The sequence below is a fragment of the Haliotis rufescens genome, unplaced genomic scaffold, assembly GCF_023055435.1.
Source record: "Haliotis rufescens isolate VD_foot unplaced genomic scaffold, xgHalRufe1.0.p SCAF_11, whole genome shotgun sequence".
Lineage (NCBI taxonomy): Eukaryota > Metazoa > Mollusca > Gastropoda > Lepetellida > Haliotidae > Haliotis > Haliotis rufescens.
Window position 1 is genome coordinate 42,549,559 of NW_025963791.1, and position 21,734 is coordinate 42,571,292.

A 21,734-nucleotide genomic window follows, 5' to 3' on the forward strand; every position below is an offset into this window, starting at 1 on the left:
AGAATGAATATTAAAGTGCCAAAAAAATCATTTCTGTTTTATGGTCATGCTATAAATGTGTACTGTGGCATTAACGGCGTGAAAGGACTTTGGAAATAAATTTGTCATGAATTGAACAAACATGTAGTCGACTAGAATCTCAGCCTCGGAAAGAGTAGTAATTATTATACATCTTTTTTTCTGATTGTAGTTTGTTCTATTCAAATAAATGCAATTTAAAATCAGCTCTACTTAAATCGTACTTTCAGGACATTTTACCATCCACCAAATCAGCGATTCTGGTCGAAGACTTTGACACTATTCAAGACTTGGCTGCGTTCATCAAGCAGCTTGATCGGAACGACGAACAGTATGAGTCATACCTCCAATTCAAACACACGGGTATTTCAAATCCAACGCTGAAGTCAGAACTCGCCCGGATATCACCAGGGGAGTATGCAGGTGGCAGTTTTGGGAAGGCTGCTTTAGGATATGAGTGTTTCCTCTGTGACAAACTTCACAAGGCGCTTGATGCAACTAAAGCCAGGAAGCCTGTCGCGAAAGCACAGGCAAATCTGAACCATTCTGGATGTCCTTTACCTGCACAGAAATTTGACGAAAACGGCCAAATCGTCCCCGACCATCGCCGAAAGCATAAGTTGGCATTCTACCATATGAACGCGCAGGTGTTCCGCCAGTTCTATGACAGGGCTGAGAACATCACGTCTCACGACCTGTACACAGCCACAAAACAACGATTGAGAAAGGCGCAGGCGAAACAGGAAGACTTGTAGAGCAGGTTTTACTAGGATAAAAAGTAACTTATGGAGTTTACTTGAATCTGTATTTTAAAACACAAAACCCGCCTGCATCCATTAACAAATATATTATATCTGACGTGATAGATGTTTAGTACTTGCCTTTTACTTACAGTTGCAAACTTTATCCCACGAGGAGTGCGAGTGATCAGCTAAATGTGGGCAGACATTCATTTTCTGAGTTGTTTGAAAATAGATATGCTTCAGATTTTAGTTGCGATTGTTATTAATTTCAAACCGTGTTTACATGTTCATCAAAAGGTGAAATCTCATGCTTGCATATTCACCTAAAAGTGGGATCTCATTTTTACATGTTCATTTAAAAGTGGGATCTCATGTTGACATGTTCATCTAAAAGTGGGATCTCATGCCTACATGTTCATCTAAAGGTGGGATCCCATGCCTACATGTTCATCTAAAAGTGGGAGCTCATGCTTACAAGTTCATCTAAAAGTGGAACCTCATGTTAACATGTTCATCTAAAAGTGGGATCTCATGTTTACATGTTCACCTAAAAGTGGGATCTCATGTTCACATGTTCATCTAAAAGTGGAACCTCATGTTAACATGTTCATCTAAAAGTGGGATCTCATGTTCACATGTTCATCTAAAAGTGGGATCTCATATAACATGTTCATCTAAAAGTGGGATCTCATGCCTACATGTTCATCTAAAAGTGGAACCTCATGTTCACATGTTCATCTAAAAGTGGAACCTCATGTTAACATGTTCATCTAAAAGTGGGATCTCATGTTCACATGTTCATCTAAAAGTGGGATCTCATGCCTACATGTTCATCTAAAAGTGGGATCTCATGTTTACATGTTCATCTAAAAATGGGATCTCATGTTCACATGTTCATCTAAAAGTGGAACCTCATGTTCACATGTTCATCTAAAAGTGGGATCTCATGCTTACAAGTCCATCTCATGTTTACATGTTCATCTCATGCTTACAAGTTCATCTAAAAGTGGGATCTCATGTTCACATGTTCATCTAAAAGTGGAACCTCATGTTAACATGTTCATCTAAAAGTGGGATCTCATGTTCACATGTTCATCTAAAAGTGGAACCTCATATAACATGTTCATCTAAAAGTGGGATCTCATGCCTACATGTTCATCTAAAAGTGGAACCTCATGTTCACATGTTCATCTAAAAGTGGGATCTCATGCTTACAAGTCCATCTCATGTTTACATGTTCATCTCATGCCTACATGTTCATCTAAAAGTGGGAGCTCATGTTAACATGTTCATCTAAAAGGGGGATCTCATGCCTACATGTTCATCTAAAAGTGGGATCTCATGTTCACATGTTCCTCTAAAAGTGGGATCTCATGTTTACATGTTCATCTAAAAGTGGGATCTCATGCCTACATGTTCATCTAAAAGTGGGAGCTCATGCTTACAAGTTCATCTAAAAGTGGAACCTCATGTTAACATGTTCATCTAACAGTGGGATCTCAAGTTTACATGTTCATCTAAAAGTGGGATCTCATGTTCACATGTTCATCTAAAAGTGGAACCTCATGTTAACATGTTCATCTAAAAGTGGGATCTCATGTTCACATGTTCATCTAAAAGTGGGATCTCATGCCTACATGTTCATCTAAAAGTGGAACCTCATGTTCACATGTTCATCTAAAAGTGGAACCTCATGTTAACATGTTCATCTAAAAGTGGGATCTCATGTTAACATGTTCATCTAAAAGTGGGATCTCATGTTCACATGTTCATCTAAAAGTGGGATCTCATGCCTACATGTTCATCTAAAAGTGGAACCTCATGTTCACATGTTCATCTAAAAATGGGATCTCATGTTCACATGTTCATCTAAAAGTGGGATCTCATGTTCACATGTTCATCTAAAAGTGGAACCTCATATAACATGTGCATCTAAAAGTGGGATCTCATGTTCACATTTTCATCTAAAAGTGGAACCTCATGCCTACATGTTCATCTAAAAGTGGAACCTCATGTTCACATGTTCATCTAAAAGTGGGATCTCATGCTTACAAGTCCATCTCATGTTTACATGTTCATCTCATGCCTACAAGTTCATCTAAAAGTGGGATCTCATGTTCACATGTTCATCTAAAAGTGGAACCTCATGTTAACATGTTCATCTAAAAGTGGGATCTCATGTTCACATGTTCATCTAAAAGTGGAACCTCATATAACATGTTCATCTAAAAGTGGGATCTGATGCCTACATGTTCATCTAAAAGTGGAACCTCATGTTCACATGTTCATCTAAAAGTGGGATCTCATGCTTACAAGTCCATCTCATGTTTACATGTTCATCTCATGCCTACATGTTCATCTAAAAGTGGGAGCTCATGTTAACATGTTCATCTAAAAGGGGGATCTCATGCCTACATGTTCATCTAAAAGTGGGATCTCATGTTCACATGTTCCTCTAAAAGTGGGATCTCATGTGTACATGTTCATCTAAAAGTGGGATCTCATGCCTACATGTTCATCTAAAAGTGGGATCTCATGTTCACATGTTCATCTAAAAGTGGGATCTCATGTTTACATGTTCATCTAAAAGTGGGATCTCATGTTTACATGTTCATCTAAAAGTGGGATCTCATGCCTACATGTTCATCTAAAGTTGGGATTTCATGCTTACAAGTTCATCTAAAAATGGGATCTCATGCTGACGTGTTTATCTAAAGGTGGGATCTCATGCCTACATATTCATCTAGATGTGTCATCGCATGGTTACCTATTGATCTAAATGTGGGATCTCATGGTAACATATTCATCTGAAAGTTGGATCTCATTCTTATTCTCACGAGGGTATTGGACATTTTGTGCAGTTACTGTCGAGGGATCGGGTGGTCAGGCTAGTTGCTTGATGCATATCATCGTATCCCAATGACGTGGGTCGATGCTCATTATGTCAATAACTGGATTGTCTGGTACAGACTCGATTGTTTACAGGCCACGGTCATATAGTTGGAATATTGCTGAATGCAGCGAATGCAGGGATAATTAAGACAAATGTTTGAATGCTTTTACAATCCTTATTTGGAGTGAAGAATTCATGTTGCCAACTAAAACAAACACTTAATTTAAGGTAGCTTCTCAGCTGTTTCGTTTCATGTTTCTTCCAGTCTCACACATATATAAATGAGCGTTCAGTAGTTTTTCTGTAGGGTCATAGGAGATATTGAAGTAGGATATCAGTATTCAACACATACAGCATGAATCCATTGTTATATTTATCAACACGTTTTAAAGCACAGCTGTCCATCGAAGGGTGACCCTTCAGCATGACAATGCAACTCAATGAGATGTCAATAGTAACGTCCCCATAGGGTTACATTCTTCACTCACAGACTCAAGTGTAAATTTGTATTTGTAAACGCAGTCTATCGTGAGATAAATACTCATTCAGCCAGCATATACCTACTTATGGAGATGACACTATCTCAATAGATATATGGAAAGGAACACCGTCCTGTAGAAGTAAATAGGGATATTCCTTCATCGCACAGATCAGGGCCATGTATCATTACATCAATAAATCATCAAGAAATAGTAAAACACGTAAATGCATATGTTAAATCTCGTGTATTGAAATCAGTAAATGATATCATGCTATAATCAGAGGCTAAACATCAGTAATCATACGAACTGAGGGAAACAAGTATAAGATTACCTGTAGGGTATCGCACGTGCTACATATGCGGGTTTTGTGTTCAAGTAAAACGAAACAAGAGATTATTCTGCATGCAGTAAACATATCTGATACTAACATTACACTCCGTGACTTCGATCAGTGATCTGATGCTTCTGACCACAACAGTATACATGACTTTTTTAATTTATTTTTTGTAACACACGGAGGCCACAGGAATCCTGCTGGTGTAAGACTGGTGTAACAGCTACATGTTTCTCGGGCTTAAGATGTTTACATGACGGTGTGTTGATTTGCCCGTTCGGATTGCTTTGAAATACTGGTCAGATTGTTATTTACGTTTCAAGAAAGTTATTGTTTCTGTGGTATATTTCTTATTTGTAACATCTATGACAGCTCGATCGCCACACCTGCCATATAGCTGCTTGTCCAACTTTTTACTTCTTGTACTGCTATAAACGACATTACATGTATACATGTTCGAACATAATTGACTGTACAAATACGAATGTGTAAAACATCTTAGGATATTACATAAATACTGTTTACAATGTGTACTGTGTGTGAACATTGAAATGTGCAATCTCTTTCGACGTTATAAGAATCATCCTTAAATTCGATCCAGGAACCTACGTCGTCATCAGATTTGATCGCTTTTGAATCACCACTAGTCGAGATTTCGCAGTTACCTCCCTTGTATGTCATGCGGAAGGGAAGGGACAGGTAGGCACAGGTGTGTACCGAGGCGGGATTTGGTTATTTCAAGGCATCCAGGACGTACAATTTAATCTCATACAGTTCACATGAAGAACTAGTATACCTGTTTATTCGGGACATCGACAGCATCAAACGTATATAAGGTTTGTGTTTCTTAAATTTAAACTTAAAAACACACGAAACATTAAAGGAAGAGAAACCGAAAGTAGGAATTGTTGGCCCCAAGAAAATAAAAAAAATGTAAAGTATATTGATTTAAATTTCTTTTATTGTTATGGGTTTTACAAATGTTTGACATTCAGGTAAACAAAGTCATTCGTCGAGGTGTAAAAATGACACAATAAAGACATGTTGACTTGGTCCTGAATACTAACGTTCACAGTTACCTCCCTTGTATTGTACTGTGAGGGGGCGTGTCCATTATCAGTAATGAGTGAGTGAGTGAGTTAATATTTAACGTCACATCGGCAATATTTCAGCCATATCGTGACGAGAAGTACATTAATAATACATAAATGTATACAATATACAAAGCTGTCAACGAAGGACAGTACAATAACTAGAATATCACAGAATCTGTTTAAAACTAGTTGAGAATATATAAAAGTAATAAGTATCAGAGAACACAATATAAAAATGGGCTAGAGATCGCCAGCAACTGAAGGTAGATCACCATGCTAGGGTCCATGGGGACTTACAGTACCTTTGCTTCCTACATGGACCCCGGCAGGATTTATAACATCCCTTCAGTCACTGGCGACAGTGTACCACCATTACCAGTAAAGCAAGGCTTGGTTGGTGTTGACGGAGGTGGATTACAGGTCATAAATACAAGACCCTATTGGTAGTTGTTTTAAAGTTAGCTTTTAATATGAAAACAAATGAACATTTCAAACAATGACGACAGTTTACCTCCACATCTACATGAGTGAAGTTGACATCAAATCTCATCTCACATGATCACAATACATTCATATATTCAGTTTCGCTTCATCTATTCAAGGTAAATCTTTTATTGTGGGGAAACAACGATCGAGCTTGTTCTTATGACAGAATTCATAAAAAAAACTATAATTTAGGAACATATTTTATTGAAACAATAGTATAAACAAATACATAGACACACGCTTCTGAAACACCTTGCATGACATGAAGTCTCGCTGTGTAGCATCTGTTATTCCTGTAGCACTATGGAATGGTCGATATGGTTACTTTTGTGACAAGAAATGATATCTAAATTACTCATTCGACATGGGTTTACAGAGGCGTTTCAGCATACTTAGTGGTGCACACAAGTTACTGACGGGTTGAGTGTGTTTGGTGTTATGCCGCGTTATGCAGTATTTCAGTTATATCATCGCGTGTTAGCTTGATATGGAAGGTTAGCCCGAAGTCGCCCTCAAGAAATGTTATTGTCTCAAACTAAACATATGTAACGCCATTAGAAAGACGGAACAACTTCAGCTGAAATTATTTCTACGAAAAGTGAACAGTTATTTATGTTTTACAGATGGCGACGTCACGAGCTGAGAAAGTTACAGAATTCCTCACCTGTGTGATCTGCCAGGAACTGTACACAGACCCCTGTACACTGAGGTGTGATCACACATTCTGCAGGAAATGTGTCACTGCATACATCCAAACCAGACCAGATGCTAAACAGTCCAAGACGATCCCCTGTGCGTTCTGTCGACAAGATACCAAGGTCCCCCACCCCAGCCGGCCAGTGGAGGAGTGGGCGGGGCAGATCAAACCCAGCATCATCATACAGGGGCTGATTGACACACAAGCTGACGTTGTCAAAACAGGTATTGGTTATATTATAAATTACACATTCATTTCACAAACTGAAATCTATTAATAAGAATCATGTTTGTAATGAAGGCATATTAAAGGGTACTCGTTATTTGTTTAAACATGCAGTATAATTACAGTATTGCTGTTAACAGTATGTTCAATGATACCAATTGACTCCACAAAAATATACATTTGTTACAAACATGACTCCAACTGTAATCACGGCATAGACATATTTACAATATATTTAGACGTCGGGACAATGTGCACTGGCCTGCTGATTATTATCGTTTTACATGATGCTAATATAATCAGATCATCCATAAAGCACTTGAAAATATTATTATCGAAAAACATCTACAAATGGCAGTTTATGAAAAGGGTATTTGTTATGATAGAATGTTTCAGAGTGAGTGAGTGAGTGAGTGAGTGAGTGAGTGAGTATTTTTGCAGCCTTCAGCAATGTTCCAGCGATATCACTGCGGGGGGCACCAGAAATGGGCTTCACACATTTTACTCATGTGGGGAATCAAACCTGGCTAACACGTAAACCACAGGGCTTCCCTACCGCCCGTGATGATAGTGATCAGAACTGTACACTTATAAGTGTAATTGTACCTGTTAAAACTACATGTACATAACTGGGTGAACGAGTTCAGTTTCACGCCACTGCCAATCATCCCAATACAGGGCTTCACACATCAAACCCATGGGCGTGACGAGCCAACACTTTATCTCCAAGCCTACACCCACCGCCCTATTCGTGCATTGAAAATAGGTGAGAGGGGTGATTTTACCTGGATTCTCAATCTTCTAATTTATATAAATATTGTCCTGATATGTCAAATAACTATAGACATGTCCACTTACAGGTTCCGCTTCATGTTGCTCAGTGTGTGAGAAGTTAGGGGAGACAACTCCGGGAGCCTCATGGTGTTCTGAGTGTCAAGTGTCCCTCTGCGAGAGATGTGCAAAGATGCATGTTGCAAATCCAGCATCACATGACCATGAAATCTGTGACCTTTCAGGAGAGGTCAAGGTGAAGAGGAGGCGCAAGGTCGTGTGCAGGGAACATAAGGATGAGGTTATAAAGCTTGTGTGTAAAGACTGCCACAAAGCTGTGTGTCAGACGTGTTGTGTTGTTTACCATAGGAAATGTGAGTCTGTCGTTACTATTCAGTCAATGATGCCAAACCTGAAGTACCATTTAAGAAAGCACGCTAAACAGTTATCAAGGAAAATACATAGAAAAGAAACAATTGTTAAGAAAACAAACAAGAAAATTAGCGGAATTGAGAAAAACAAAATAGCAGTAGAAAATCACATTAAATCTGCTGTTGAGAGAGCCATAGCCAACATCAAGCAAAAAGGAAAACAGTTGATGAATGAATTCAAGCATATTGCAGACAAACATACCAAGGAACTTAAAGCAGATGTTAAACTTGACGAGATTGAGATGCAGATGTACAGACAGCATTGTGAGTTCATTGACCAGGCCTTGGTATCGGACTGTGAGATGGACCTGTATGACGCGTATCAGGCCTGGGAGTCGGGGGCTGTAGAGATGGGGGATGTCAGGGACACAGACACAGCAGACACACGGAGAATAGATGACATCAGGTTCACACCTGACACTGACAACATCCAGCACATCCTAGATGACCTACAGCTGGGGAAGATTGATGTCACATACCAGGATCGGGGCACATGTCTGTCGTCTCCAGTGCGAGTTGACGTGATAGATGGGAGAATGGCGGGCGATGAGGTGGAGCCTCGGCTACGTGACGTCACAGTCCTGGTTGTAGATGGTATACAGACAGTTGTAGTCACTGACTTTAATAACAAGTGTGTGAAATCCTTCTACAACAGAAACAATCAACCATGTCAAAGTAGACTTCCCCTGGATGACTCTCCATGGGGAGTAACACAGTTGAAGGAGAACCAGGTGATGGTTGCTGTCCCTGGCTCCAGTCAGATTGTAACAGTAGAAGTGACCCCTGACCTGGTGCTGCTCTCAACCATCACAACAAGCAAGGACTACTACAGTCTCGCTGTTCTGAGTCCTTCATCTCTAGCAGCAGGTAGTAAGAACTGTGTTGACATCCTGGACATGGCGGGACACGTGCTGAGGTCAGTCACTACACACAACAATGAGACACTGTTTACACGCCCCTTGTACATGTGTGTCAACAACAAGGGCAACATACTCGTGTCTGACAGGGGGGATAAGTCTGTGACATGTCGGACGTCAGAGGGGGATGTTGTGTGGAGATACGCCCCAACTGGAGACAGAGCACTCAGCGCTTATGGTATCTCAACTACTCCAACAGGAGACATCCTGGTTGCAGACATCAGTAAGGTTACAAGGCTGACAGAGACAGGGGATTATGTCACAGATCATCAGGACATTGGCTGTGATCCATGGGGATTGTATGTCGATAGACATGACACACTGTTTGTGTGTGGTGAAGGTCAGATACACGAAGTCAACTTCATGTAGTCATATCAATAATAGCATGACTTCAGTCATCACTATCACTGGCGTTAAATTCACTATAACAACTCAAAATGGACACTTCCGATTGGGGTGTGAATGATTATACAAAGGTGTATCCACAAACATTATTGCCACATCCTTACACATCACATTATGTGTTTAGCAGCGTGGTTCTCTTTATTAAATCGTCTCCGTCTTCCAGTAAGTACAGTGTCGGCCGGGAAGGCGAAAAGCCCGTGGTTTGATCCCCATCTGCTCAAGAGATACCAATACTTCACTCTATTCTTAGTAGATATGATATGATTTACTTGTTATTGAAGTGTTCACATGGCTTCTTGGACCTGTGGATGGTCACTTGATATATTGTTTAATGACACTAATGAGTTCCCAACTCTTGAGACCATCAGCGGGTTCCCGGGTCGGGTTGGTTACCCGGGCTGTACATTTGGACTCGTCCCAGCTCCATTCAGTACCATGTTAGGTACGTGGTCCATTGCACCGTGGTCATAGAATGTTTTTACTTTACTAGATAGTAGATAGGGTGTTTCATGTAGGATGTTTGTGATGTCATGAAGTTTGCTTTGTGGAACTTTATGGTGAGCCACTTAATAACAAATAGCTCCTGAATTATAATTGTACGGAGGAAACACTTCTACAATTGTGTCCATATCTATACAGATTATAATAGTGTTGTAGGCATAGTACATTTCATTATTCAGTTGTCAAAAAATAAACTGTAAGTGATTCCATGTTATTGCTTGTTTAAAAATGAAATTATTTTTGTGCTTCTGCTCCATAATCAGAGACCATAAAATAGATTTAGTTTACTCTGCATAAACTGAACAAACACTAGGCCAAGCACACCCTCGGATTTGTTTCATGACTGGCTGATAATAGAGTTGGCAGATCTTGTGTTGCACTATTGCGCTGTACAGTGTGATATTTTGAATCGTCTGCTCTTTGTTTGTGTTAATGACTTAATAGACAGCCTTTGAAGTTGTTTTTGTTGACTGGTAAAATGTATTTTTGTGCTTAGAGGGGTATGCACACTCTGCGTTTTATACACAGATTAACGCATGGTATGCGCACAAGTTTTTTTAGGTTTATACCTCCAAACAATAAATATTGTTAAGTTAATTCTTAAATAAATAAATTGCAAGCGAGTCCGTTGCAATAGATTGGTTAACCTGAAATAACATTAGCCCACGCCCACTAGCGAACTACTTGCGTGACGTCGTAGGAATTCGCGGTGGCTCGCCCGTGATATGCATAGTCCCCAGTTTAAATAAAATCATTGAAATCATTGAAAGAAAACTTCAATCGATTTCTTTTACTTATTTGTACCGCACACATAATCATTGTATCGTTTAAAATAGCATTTACACTTATTTACATTTACATTAGCATTTACATTTTTCACAAATAAAAAACATGACCCTATACGATTGTCTGTCATGTACTGACACGTCCATACACGCAAAAACATATTGAAGTAAATTCTTTATCCATAACTGGATTCCACAGGAGGTACCGCTACATTAAAGTTGCGTCACAATGTTTTGCAGGCCAGTGTGACATCATCGGTTACCATGACGTCACGATCAACTGACATACCTTTTCTCTCTGCCACTTAAGCTGGTCAGCTGTACTTTTTTACGCCGGAGACACTTCATATTACTCTTTACAGCTGAAAAGGTTGGAAATAGAATCTCACCTCGTACACTTATTTTGTTAGCCATTATACTTTGGGTTAGGTGGGTCCTGGGTTGGATCTTGGCACCCACAAGATTACCCGGACCCGTAGTTAGTCACTTGATATAATGTTCAATAACACTAAAACTCCATTGCTACACCACAAATCACTTATGTTTCCTATTTCTTTCTGATGATCCACGTATTCCTTCTGACATTTATATATCTGAGTAAAGGTGAAGCTTCAGTCAGTTTCAGTGTATGCATGATCAGTTCGTATATATACATGTATCGAAAGGGGTTTTGCAAGGGCTCCGGTAAAACATTTCTAATCAGGCATTTTTTACCCTACTCGAATCCTACAGCAGGTTCCCTGGTCGGGTCAGGTCAGGGTGTAGTGTACCTGGGTAGGGTCAGGTAATAGGGGGTCGGGTACCTGGGTAGGGTCAGGTAATAGGGAGTCAGGTACCTGGGTAGTAAATTTGGACTCATCTCAGCCCTAGTAGCCATCTACCTGTCTGTTCTGGTTCGAATTATGTTTTGAACCTGCTTAATGTATAAGATTAGTATTATGTCCGGGACAGGTTAAGTCACTGTGCCGTCACACACAACTACAACAAAACAACTAAACAGGTGTTTGCATTACTTGACAAAATGCAAGCAGACCCACCCCAACCTTATCTTAAATGTCCTGAACCCTTTTGCCACCAGCAACAATATATCCAGAACCATTTGGACTTCACCAACTTAGGTGACAGCTGACCTCACCAATATCTGTGTTCATCTTTCAGCCCTAACGTTGTCTAGTGCAGAACAACACTCCAATATTGAAAGTATTGAAAAGTGGATGGCTCTTTCTTCGCAGATTCAGAGTTTCCATATAATGGACTATAACCTTGACTTGTTTGACTTGCTTATTGGAATCTGCTAATTATAAGTAAGTGAGTTAAAAGTTTACGTCGCATCAGAAAGTTGGAGTATTGTTGCCCTTTTAAAGTCAGAAGGTCACATGCCTCTTGTTTCATTTATAACAAGGTTATGATCACTTCCATGGTCTATAGGGGGCACGGGTGGCCCAGTCGTCTAGGGCGCCGCGATTCGCTGTGCAGAGTTGCGTCCCTTGGGCACGCCAGAAACCTATGATTGTGGGTTCGAATCCCGGTTCGCCCCGATTATGTTTCTAGGTTTGTCAGCACCATACCCGTGCTCGTGGGTTTCACCGAAGTGGTAAACGTCTGAGACCTGCATCACTTCGGGTTTTCCTCCCACATTAAGCTGACACGCCGTGATATGACTGGAATACTGTTAAAAGCGGCGTTAAACCCAACTCACTCACTCACTCCATGGTCTATAACATGTTTCATAAGAGTGCGTTTGAGAAAGCAAATTGGGACAGTGTATTAATCCTGCACAAGAGACTCACTGTATATGTTGACGAAAACGAACTCATGATAATCAAGACGGGTTAAGGAATTGACGACTTGTAAAAATAAGAGCCAAAATAGTTCGAATGACTGATTTACGTGTTTACTATGTTTACAAACAAATTTGAAAGCTCACATCATGGTCAGCCTTTTTCTTTCGTGGCGTGATTCTTGAACGCAGACACTTCGCGATGCGCCGATTGCTGATGATTAGCATTGCAGGCACATCTCAGAGATGTCCATACTGATATTAAAGTGTAGCGAATGTAGTTCGCTGTGCACGTAAACTTGGCAGCGCTGTGGACAAGGTCAAAGTCAGTTCGGGATATAGCCCGTATGACAAGTATTTCTCTGTTTGCTTAAATATCGTTAAATGTTATGTGAAGCATGACTGAAATAAGATCAATTCAAGTTTAATACGATTTTAATTCGACGAATGCCAGTTACATATCAGCTGAAGGTATCTCTGCATGATACACAGTGAAAGTGAACAGCATATATCCTTACCTACAACAGAAACGCACCCGACGCATTTTCGTCTGTAAATCTACGAAAGGACGTTTAACTTTACTGCAACATTTTATACAATTTGTCCTAAAAACCCATAAGTATCTCCCTCCCTTACCCACAGTGTTGATCCAACGTTCCAGGTTAACTATACCATAAGACTCAGTTGAAAGATATACATCGTGCAAGGAGGAGCATAAGGACGGTGGGTTTACTTTGGAAATTCGGCTTGGAAAGATCACTACTTCCACCAAAATTGTTTCAGAGACATTCCACGTTTCTTGAAAAGGAGTCTGCACTATTTGTCTGCTTTCTGTTTCTTTTCCCTCCTATCTCATAGATAACATTAGTACTATGAGTTACACAAGTAGATCACATGGTTGGGCGTATACTGATCTTGTGACTGGAACGATATCATATCAACACAGGACAGGGGACAACTGAGAGGTTGGTTTGGTGTTCGCACTGGACATAACACGGAATAATTCCGTAATATAAAAATCATTACCTAACACTTTATTAATAAACATTCGTTGATAATTAATATTGGTCGATGTTTCGCTAGCACCGCTAAAGTATATGTGTTTGGAGGTAATTGATTTAGGAAGAGACAAGACATTAAATCTATATTTTATGATTTATAGCCAACCGGAGATCAAGAAATGTAAGTCATTATTCTAACTGGTCGACCCGCAGCCCCCAGTAGTGACATAAAGACAAACTGTTTCTATACTATGAAGGGATAACCGCCGCTGCTAGATGGTTGTAGAGAGTGAACTCTGGTCCTACTGTGTGCACAGAGCTGCGGCTGTACTTTCGCTGTTGATAGGCTCTTGACGAAAAATACCTATAGAAATACTGGCAAGGGGATTGCAAGTGTCTTCCGTAAACATTCGTTATCGTAGCTCTTGCCGTTGGAAACAACCATTTCACGACCAGACCCTGACACTCGTATCTTGCGTTGTCGTGTTTCATATATGAACAGTTTTTATCAATATCGCATTAAGCTGCAGGAATGGTGCATTATCCTTTTTTCCACATCTATACACCAGTGTATGTACTGCCTTCATACAACAACCTGTCAGTTCAACGCAATCTATCATGCCAGCATTGGACGCTGTAACATTTATGCAAAATATTTTCACAATAATTACCTTGCATTAAATATCCCTGAATAAGAAGTTGAATTGTACCAGTATATAATGACATGTGTAGTTAACACATGCGTATATGTGTTCCCCATGAAGATCCGGGTTAGAATGGGTCTCCGGCAATCAATGCTTGTCGTATTGTGTCATGTCATCGTGTCATAATTACCTAGATCGATGCTCCTGATGTCACAACCTTGTTTGGTCCAGACGCGATAATTTACAGATCGCCGTCATAAAACTGGAATAGTTCTGAGTGTAGCGTTAAACAACAAACACAACAAAACACATGTAGAGATTAATACATGATTGTGTTTCCGTATCATAAATATCAAAATTTATACAATAAAAATTGAATTGTTCGACCCTGTAACGAGCATACAACACACTGTGTATTCTTCATATTTGATATTTACGATTCGGAATCACATAAGGGTAATCTTTATTCTTCTAATAATCTCGATCAGTGATGTTCAACCTGATCTCACTCAACTTCAGAAACCGCGTATGAATATAGTGTTTGAGTGAAGTGTCCCATTTATCATGTAGTGTTTTACAGCCATGTTTGTGACATGATTATCCACATATCGGGAAGAAACTTTTTTTAAACCTATATCGAACATTCGTCTATAGGTTACAGATGAAGCAGATATTGAATGGATTAATGGAGATTAAAAGTTGTACCTGCTCGCTGACCATTTGCACGTTAATAAGATCATGATACCAAATATATCGGTTTGGTTTATTGCATCGGTAACACAAAGTATCCATCTTATCAAAAATGCGTGTCGCGCAAGGCCGATCTTAATCTTTGTGACAGGTGGTACATGCAGGGCAGAGCTGGCAACCACATGCACAATACTGTTATAGGCCACAGCGTCACTCTCTCTCCAGATATAAACTGGTGGCACAGGACACAGCTGGCAACCACATGCACAATACTGTTATAGGCCACAGCGTCACTATCTCTCCAGATATAAACTGGTGGCACAGGACACAGCTGGCAACCACATGCACAATACTGTTATAGGCCACAGCGTCACTATCTCTCTCCAGATATAAACTGGTGACACAGCTGGCAACCACATGCACAATACTGTTATAGGCCACAGCGTCACTCTCTCTCCAGATATAAACTGGTGGCACAGGACACAGCTGGCAACCACATGCACAATACTGTTATAGGCCACAGCGTCACTATCTCTCTCTCCAGATATAAACTGGTGACACAGCTGACAACAACATGCACAATACTGTTATAGGCAACAGCGTCACTATCTCTCTCAAGATATAAACTGGTGACACAGCTGGCAACCACATGCACAATACTGTTATAGGCCACAGCGTCACTCTCTCTCCAGATATAAACTGGTGGCACAGGACACAGCTGGCAACCACATGCACAATACTGTTATAGGCCACAGCGTCACTATCTCTCTCTCCAGATATAAACTGGTGACACAGCTGACAACAACATGCACAATACTGTTATAGGCAAGAGCGTCACTATCTCTCTCAAGATATAAACTGGTGACACAGCTGGCAACCACATGCACAATACTGTTATAGGCCACAGTGCCCCTCTCTCCAGATATAAACTGGTGACACAGATGGCAACCACATTCACAATACTGTTATAGGCCACAGCGCCCCTCTGTCCAGATATAAACTGGTGACACAGGACACAGCTGGCAACCACATGCACAATACTGTTATAGGCCACAGCGCCCCTCTCTCCAGATATAAACTGGTGACACAGATGGCAACCACATGCATAATACGGTTATAGGCCACAGCGCCCCTCTCTCCAGATATAAACTGGTGACACAGGACACAGCTGGCAACCACATGCACAATACTGTTATAGGCCACAGCGTCACTATCTCTCTCCAGATATAAACTGGTGACACAGCTGACAACCACATGCACAATACTGTTATAGGCCACAGCGTCACTATCTCTCTCCAGATATAAACTGGTGACACAGGACACAGCTGGCAGCAACATGCACAATACTGTTATAGGCCACAGCGTCACTCTCTCTCTCCAGATATAAACTGGTGACACAGGACACAGCTGGCAACCACATGCACGATACTGTTATAGGCCACAGCGTCCCTCTCTCTCCAGATATAAACTGGTGACACAGCTGACAACCACATCCACAATACTGTTATAGGCCACAGCGTCACTATCTCTCTCCAGATATAAACTGGTGACACAGGACACAGCTGGCAGCCACATGCACAATACTGTTATAGGCCACAGCGTCACTATCTCTCTCCAGATATAAACTGGGGACACAGCTGGCAGCAACATGCACAATACTGTTATAGGCCACAGCGTCACTATCTCTCTCCAGATATAAACTGGTGACATAGGACGCAGCTGGCAACCACATGCACAATACTGTTATAGGCCACAGCGTCACTATCTCTCTCCAGATATACACTGGTGAAACAGGACACAGCTGGCAACCACATGCACAATACTGTTATAGGCCACAGCGTCACTATCTCTCCAGATATCAACTGGTGACACAGCTGGCAGCAACATGCACAATACTGTTATGGGCAACAGCGTCACTATCTCTCCAGATATAAACTGGTGACACAGCTGGCAGCAACATGCACAATACTGTTATAGGCAACAGCGTCACTACCTCTCCAGATATAAATTGGTGACACAGCTGGCAGCAACATGCACAATACTGTTATAGGCCACAGCGTCACTATCTCACCAGATATAAACTGGTGACACAGCTGGCAGCAACATGCACAATACTGTTATAGGCCACAGCGTCACTCTCTCTCTCCAGATATAAACTGGTGACACAAGACACAGCTGGCAACCACATGCACAATACTGTTACAGGCCACAGCATCCCTCTCTCCAGATATAAACTGGTGACACAGCTGGCAGCAACATGCACAATACTGTTATAGGCCACAGCGTCACTATCTCTCCAGATATAAACTGGTGACACAGCTGGCAGCAACATGCACAATACTGTTATAGGCAACAGCGTCACTATCTCTCTCCAGATATAAACTGGTGACACAGGACACAGCTGGCAGCCACATGCACAATACTGTTATAGGCAACAGCGTCACTCTCTCTCCAGATATAAACTGGTGGCACAGATGGCAGCCACATGCACAATACTGTTATAGGCAACAGCGTCACTATCTCTCTCCAGATATAAACTGGTGACACAGGACACAGCTGGCAGCCACATGCACAATACTGTTATAGGCAACAGCGTCACTATCTCTCTCCAGATATAAACTGGTGACACAGCTGGCAACCACATGCACAATACTGTTATGGGCAACAGCGTCACTATCTCTCCAGATATAAACTGGTGACACAGGACACGGCTGGAAACAACATGCACAATACTGTTATAGGGAACAGCGTCCCTCTCTCTCTCTCCAGATATAAACTGGTGACACAGGACACACCTGACAACCACATGCACAATACTGTTATAGGCCACAGCGTCCCTCTCTCTCCAGATATAAACTGGTGACACAGCTGGCAACAACATGCTCAATACTGTTATAGGCCACAGCGTCACTATCTCTCTCAAGATATAAACTGGTGACACAGCTGGCAACCACATGCTTGATACTGTTATAGGCAACAGCGTCACTATCTCTCTCCAGATATAAACTGGTGGCACAGCTGGCAACAATATGCACAATACTGTTATAGGCCACAGCGTCACTCTCTCTCTCTCCAGATATAAACTGGTGACACAGCTGGCAGCCACATGCACAATACTGTTATAGGCCACAGCGTCACTATCTCTCTCCAGATATAAACTGGTGACACAGCTGGCAGCCACATGCACAATACTGTGATAGGCAACAGCGTCACTCTCTCTCCAGATATAAACTGGTGACACAGCTGGCAGCCACATGCACAATACTGTTATAGGCAACAGCGTCACCCTCTCTCTCTCCAGATATAAACTGGTGACACAGCTGGCAGCCACATGCACAATACTGTGATAGGCAACAGCGTCACTATCTCTCCAGATATAAACTGGTGACACAGCTGGCAGCCACATGCACAATACTGTTATAGGCAACAGCGTCACTCTCTCTCCAGACAAAAACTGGTGACACAGCTGGCAACAAGATGCACAATACTGTTATAGGCCACGGCGTCTCTCTCTCTCTCCAGATATAAACTGGTGACACAGCTGGCAGCCACATGCACAATACTGTTATAGGCAACAGCGTCACTCTCTCTCCAGACAAAAACTGGTGACACAGCTGGCAACAAGATGCACAATACTGTTATAGGCAACAGCGTCACTATCTCTCTCAAGATATAAACTGGTGGCACATCTGGCAACAACATGCACAATACTGTTATAGGCCACAGCGTCACTATCTCTCTCTCCAGATATAAACTGGTGACACAGCTGGCAACAACATGCACGATACTGTTATAGGCAACAGCGTCCCTCTCTCTCTCCAGATATAAACTGGTGACACAGCTGGCAGCCACATGCACAATACTGTTATAGGCAACAGCGTCACTCTCTCTCTCTCCAGATATAAACTGGTGACACAGCTGGCAGCAACATGCACAATACTGTTATGGGCAACAGCGTCACTATCTCTCCAGATATAAACTGGTGACACAGCTGGCAGCAACATGCACAATACTGTTATAGGCAACAGCGTCACTACCTCTCCAGATATAAACTGGTGACACAGCTGGCAGCCACATGCACAATACTGTGATAGGCAACAGCGTCACTCTCTCTCAAGACAAAAACTGGTGACACAGCTGGCAGCCACATGCACAATACAGTTATAGGCAACAGCGTCACTCTCTCTCCAGACAAAAACTGGTGACACAGCTGGCAGCCACATGCACAATACTGTTATAGGCAACAGCGTCACTATCTCTCTCCAGATATAAACTGGTGACACAGCTGGCAACAACATGCACAATACTGTTATAGGCAACAGCGTCACTCTCTCTCTCTCTCCAGATATAAACTGGTGACACAGCTGGCAACCACATGCACAATACTGTTATAGGCAACAGCGTCACTATCTCTCAAGATATAAACTGGTGGCACAGCTGGCAACAACATGCACAATACTGTTATAGGCCACAGCGTCCGTCTCCCTCTCTCCAGATATAAACTGGTGACACAGCTGGCAACAACATGCACGATACTGTAAAAGGCAACAGCGTCCCTCTCTCTCTCTCCAGATATAAACTGGTGACACAGCTGGCAGCCACATGCACGATACTGTTATAGGCAACAGCGTCCCTCTCTCTCTCTCCAGATATAAACTGGTGACACAGCTGGCAACAACATGCACGATACTGTTATAGGCCACGGAGTCCCTCTCTCTCTCTCCAGATATAAACTGGTGACACAGCTGGCAACAACATGCACGATACTGTTATAGGCAACAGCGTCCCTCTCTCTCTCTTCAGATATAAACTGGTGACACAGCTGGCAGCCAGTTGTAGAATACTGTTATAGGCAACAGCGTCACTCTCTCTCTCTCTCCAGATATAAACTGGTGGCACAGCTGGCAGCCACATGTACAATACTGTTATAGGCCACAGCGTCACTATCTCTCTCAAGATATAAACTGGTGACACAGCTGGCAACAACATGCACGATACTGTTATAGGCAACAGCGTCCCTCTCTCTCTCTCCAGATATAAACTGGTGACACAGCTGGCAGCCACATGCACGATACTGTTATAGGCAACAGCGTCCCTCTCTCTCTCTCCAGATATAAACTGGTGACACAGCTGGCAACAACATGCACGATACTGTTATAGGCAACAGCGTCCCTCTCTCTCTCTTCAGATATAAACTGGTGACACAGCTGGCGGCCACATGTACAATACTGTTATAGGCCACAGCGTCACTATCTCTCTCAAGATATAAACTGGTGACACAGCTGGCAACAACATGCACGATACTGTTATAGGCAACAGCGTCCCTCTCTCTCTCTCCAGATATAAACTGGTGACACAGCTGGCAGCCACATGCACGATACTGTTATAGGCAACAGCGTCCCTCTCTCTCTCTCCAGATATAAACTGGTGACACAGCTGGCAACAACATGCACGATACTGTTATAGGCAACAGCGTCCCTCTCTCTCTCTTCAGATATAAACTGGTGACACAGCTGGCGGCCACTTGTAGAATACTGTTATAGGCAACAGCGTCACTATCTCTCTCTTCAGATATAAACTGGTGACACAGCTGGCGGCCACATGTACAATACTGTTATAGGCCACAGCGTCACTATCTCTCTCCAGATATCAACTGGTGGCACAGCTGGCAGCCACATGCACAATACTGTTATAGGCCACTGCGGCACTATCTCTCTCAAGATATAAACTGGTGACACAGCTGGCAGCCACATGCACAATACTGTTATAGGCCACAGCGTCACTATCTCTCTCCAGATATAAACTGGTGACACAGCTGGCAGTCACATGCACAATACTGTTATAGGCCACAGCGTCACTATCTCTCTCCAGATATAAACTGGTGACACAGCTGGCAGCAACATGCACGATACTGTTATACGCCACAGCGTCACTATCTCTCCAGATATAAACTGGTGACACAGCTGACAACAACATGCACAATACTGTTATAGGCAACAGCGTCACTCTCTCTCCAGATATAAACTGGTGACACAGCTGGCAACCACATGCACAATACTGTTACAGGCAACAGCGTCACTATCTCTCTCTCCAGATATAAACTGGTGGCACAGCTGGCAACAACATGCACAATACTGTTATAGGCAACAGCGTCCGTCTCCCTCTCTCCAGATATAAACTGGTGACACAGGACACAGCTGGCAGCCACATGCACAATACTGTTATAGGCAACAGCGTCACTCTCTCTCTCTTCAGATATAAACTGGTGACACAGCTGGCAGCCACATGTACAATACTGTTATAGGCAACAGCGTCACTCTCTCTCTCTCTCCAGATATAAACTGGTGACACAGCTGGCAGCCACATGCACAATACTGTTATAGGCCACAGCGTCCGTCTCCATCTCTCCAGATATAAACTGGTGACACAGGACACAGCTGGCAGCCACATGCACAATACTGTTATAGGCAACAGCGTCACTCTCTCTCTCTTCAGATATAAACTGGTGACACAGCTGGCAGCCACATGTACAATACTGTTATAGGCAACAGCGTCACTCTCTCTCTCTCTCCAGATATAAACTGGTGACACAGCTGGCAGCCACATGCACAATACTGTTATAGGCCACAGCGTCCGTCTCCATCTCTCCAGATATAAACTGGTGACACAGGACACAGCTGGCAGCCACATGCACAATACTGTTATAGGCAACAGCGTCACTCTCTCTCTCTTCAGATATAAACTGGTGACACAGCTGGCAGCCACATGTACAAAACTGTTATAGGCAACAGCGTCACTCTCTCTCTCTCTCTCCAGATATAAACTGGTGACACAGCT

At 42.2% G+C, this 21,734-nt stretch overlaps 2 protein-coding genes across 3 annotated transcripts in view; both read left to right on the forward strand.

The window, feature by feature from the left end:
• The window catches only part of LOC125378129 (alpha-(1,3)-fucosyltransferase 11-like), a 2,658-nt gene extending 1,741 nt beyond the window's left edge, over positions 1-917 (forward strand). Inside the window, exon 3 of the mRNA XM_048392991.1 lies at positions 249-917. Within this exon, the coding sequence (XP_048248948.1) occupies positions 249-773 (525 nt within the window). The 3' untranslated portion in view covers positions 774-917. The remainder of the gene's footprint in view (positions 1-248) is intronic.
• A 4,204-nt stretch (positions 918-5,121) lies between these two features.
• Positions 5,122-10,211, forward strand: LOC125378039. Of its 2 annotated transcripts, none has more exons than XM_048392784.1 (3): positions 5,122-5,306; positions 6,674-6,971; positions 7,833-10,211. In XM_048392784.1, the coding sequence occupies exons 2-3, from the start codon at positions 6,674-6,676 to the stop codon at positions 9,458-9,460; spliced, it is 1,926 nt and encodes a 641-aa protein (XP_048248741.1). In that variant the 5' UTR covers positions 5,122-5,306; the 3' UTR covers positions 9,461-10,211. The 2 variants fall into 2 exon arrangements, with proteins under 2 accessions (XP_048248741.1, XP_048248742.1); XM_048392785.1 differs by having other exon boundaries at positions 5,126-5,179.
• The last annotated feature ends 11,523 nt before the right edge of the window (positions 10,212-21,734 follow it).

Bases quoted from the DNA above. Each gene is read 5' to 3' on its own strand.
- LOC125378039 (XM_048392784.1), top strand. From the start codon at position 6,674: ATGGCGACGTCACGAGCTGAGAAAGTTACAGAATTCCTCACCTGTGTG. The intron at 6,972-7,832 runs GTATTGGTTATA...GTCCACTTACAG, and splicing joins AGCTGACGTTGTCAAAACAG to GTTCCGCTTCATGTTGCTCA.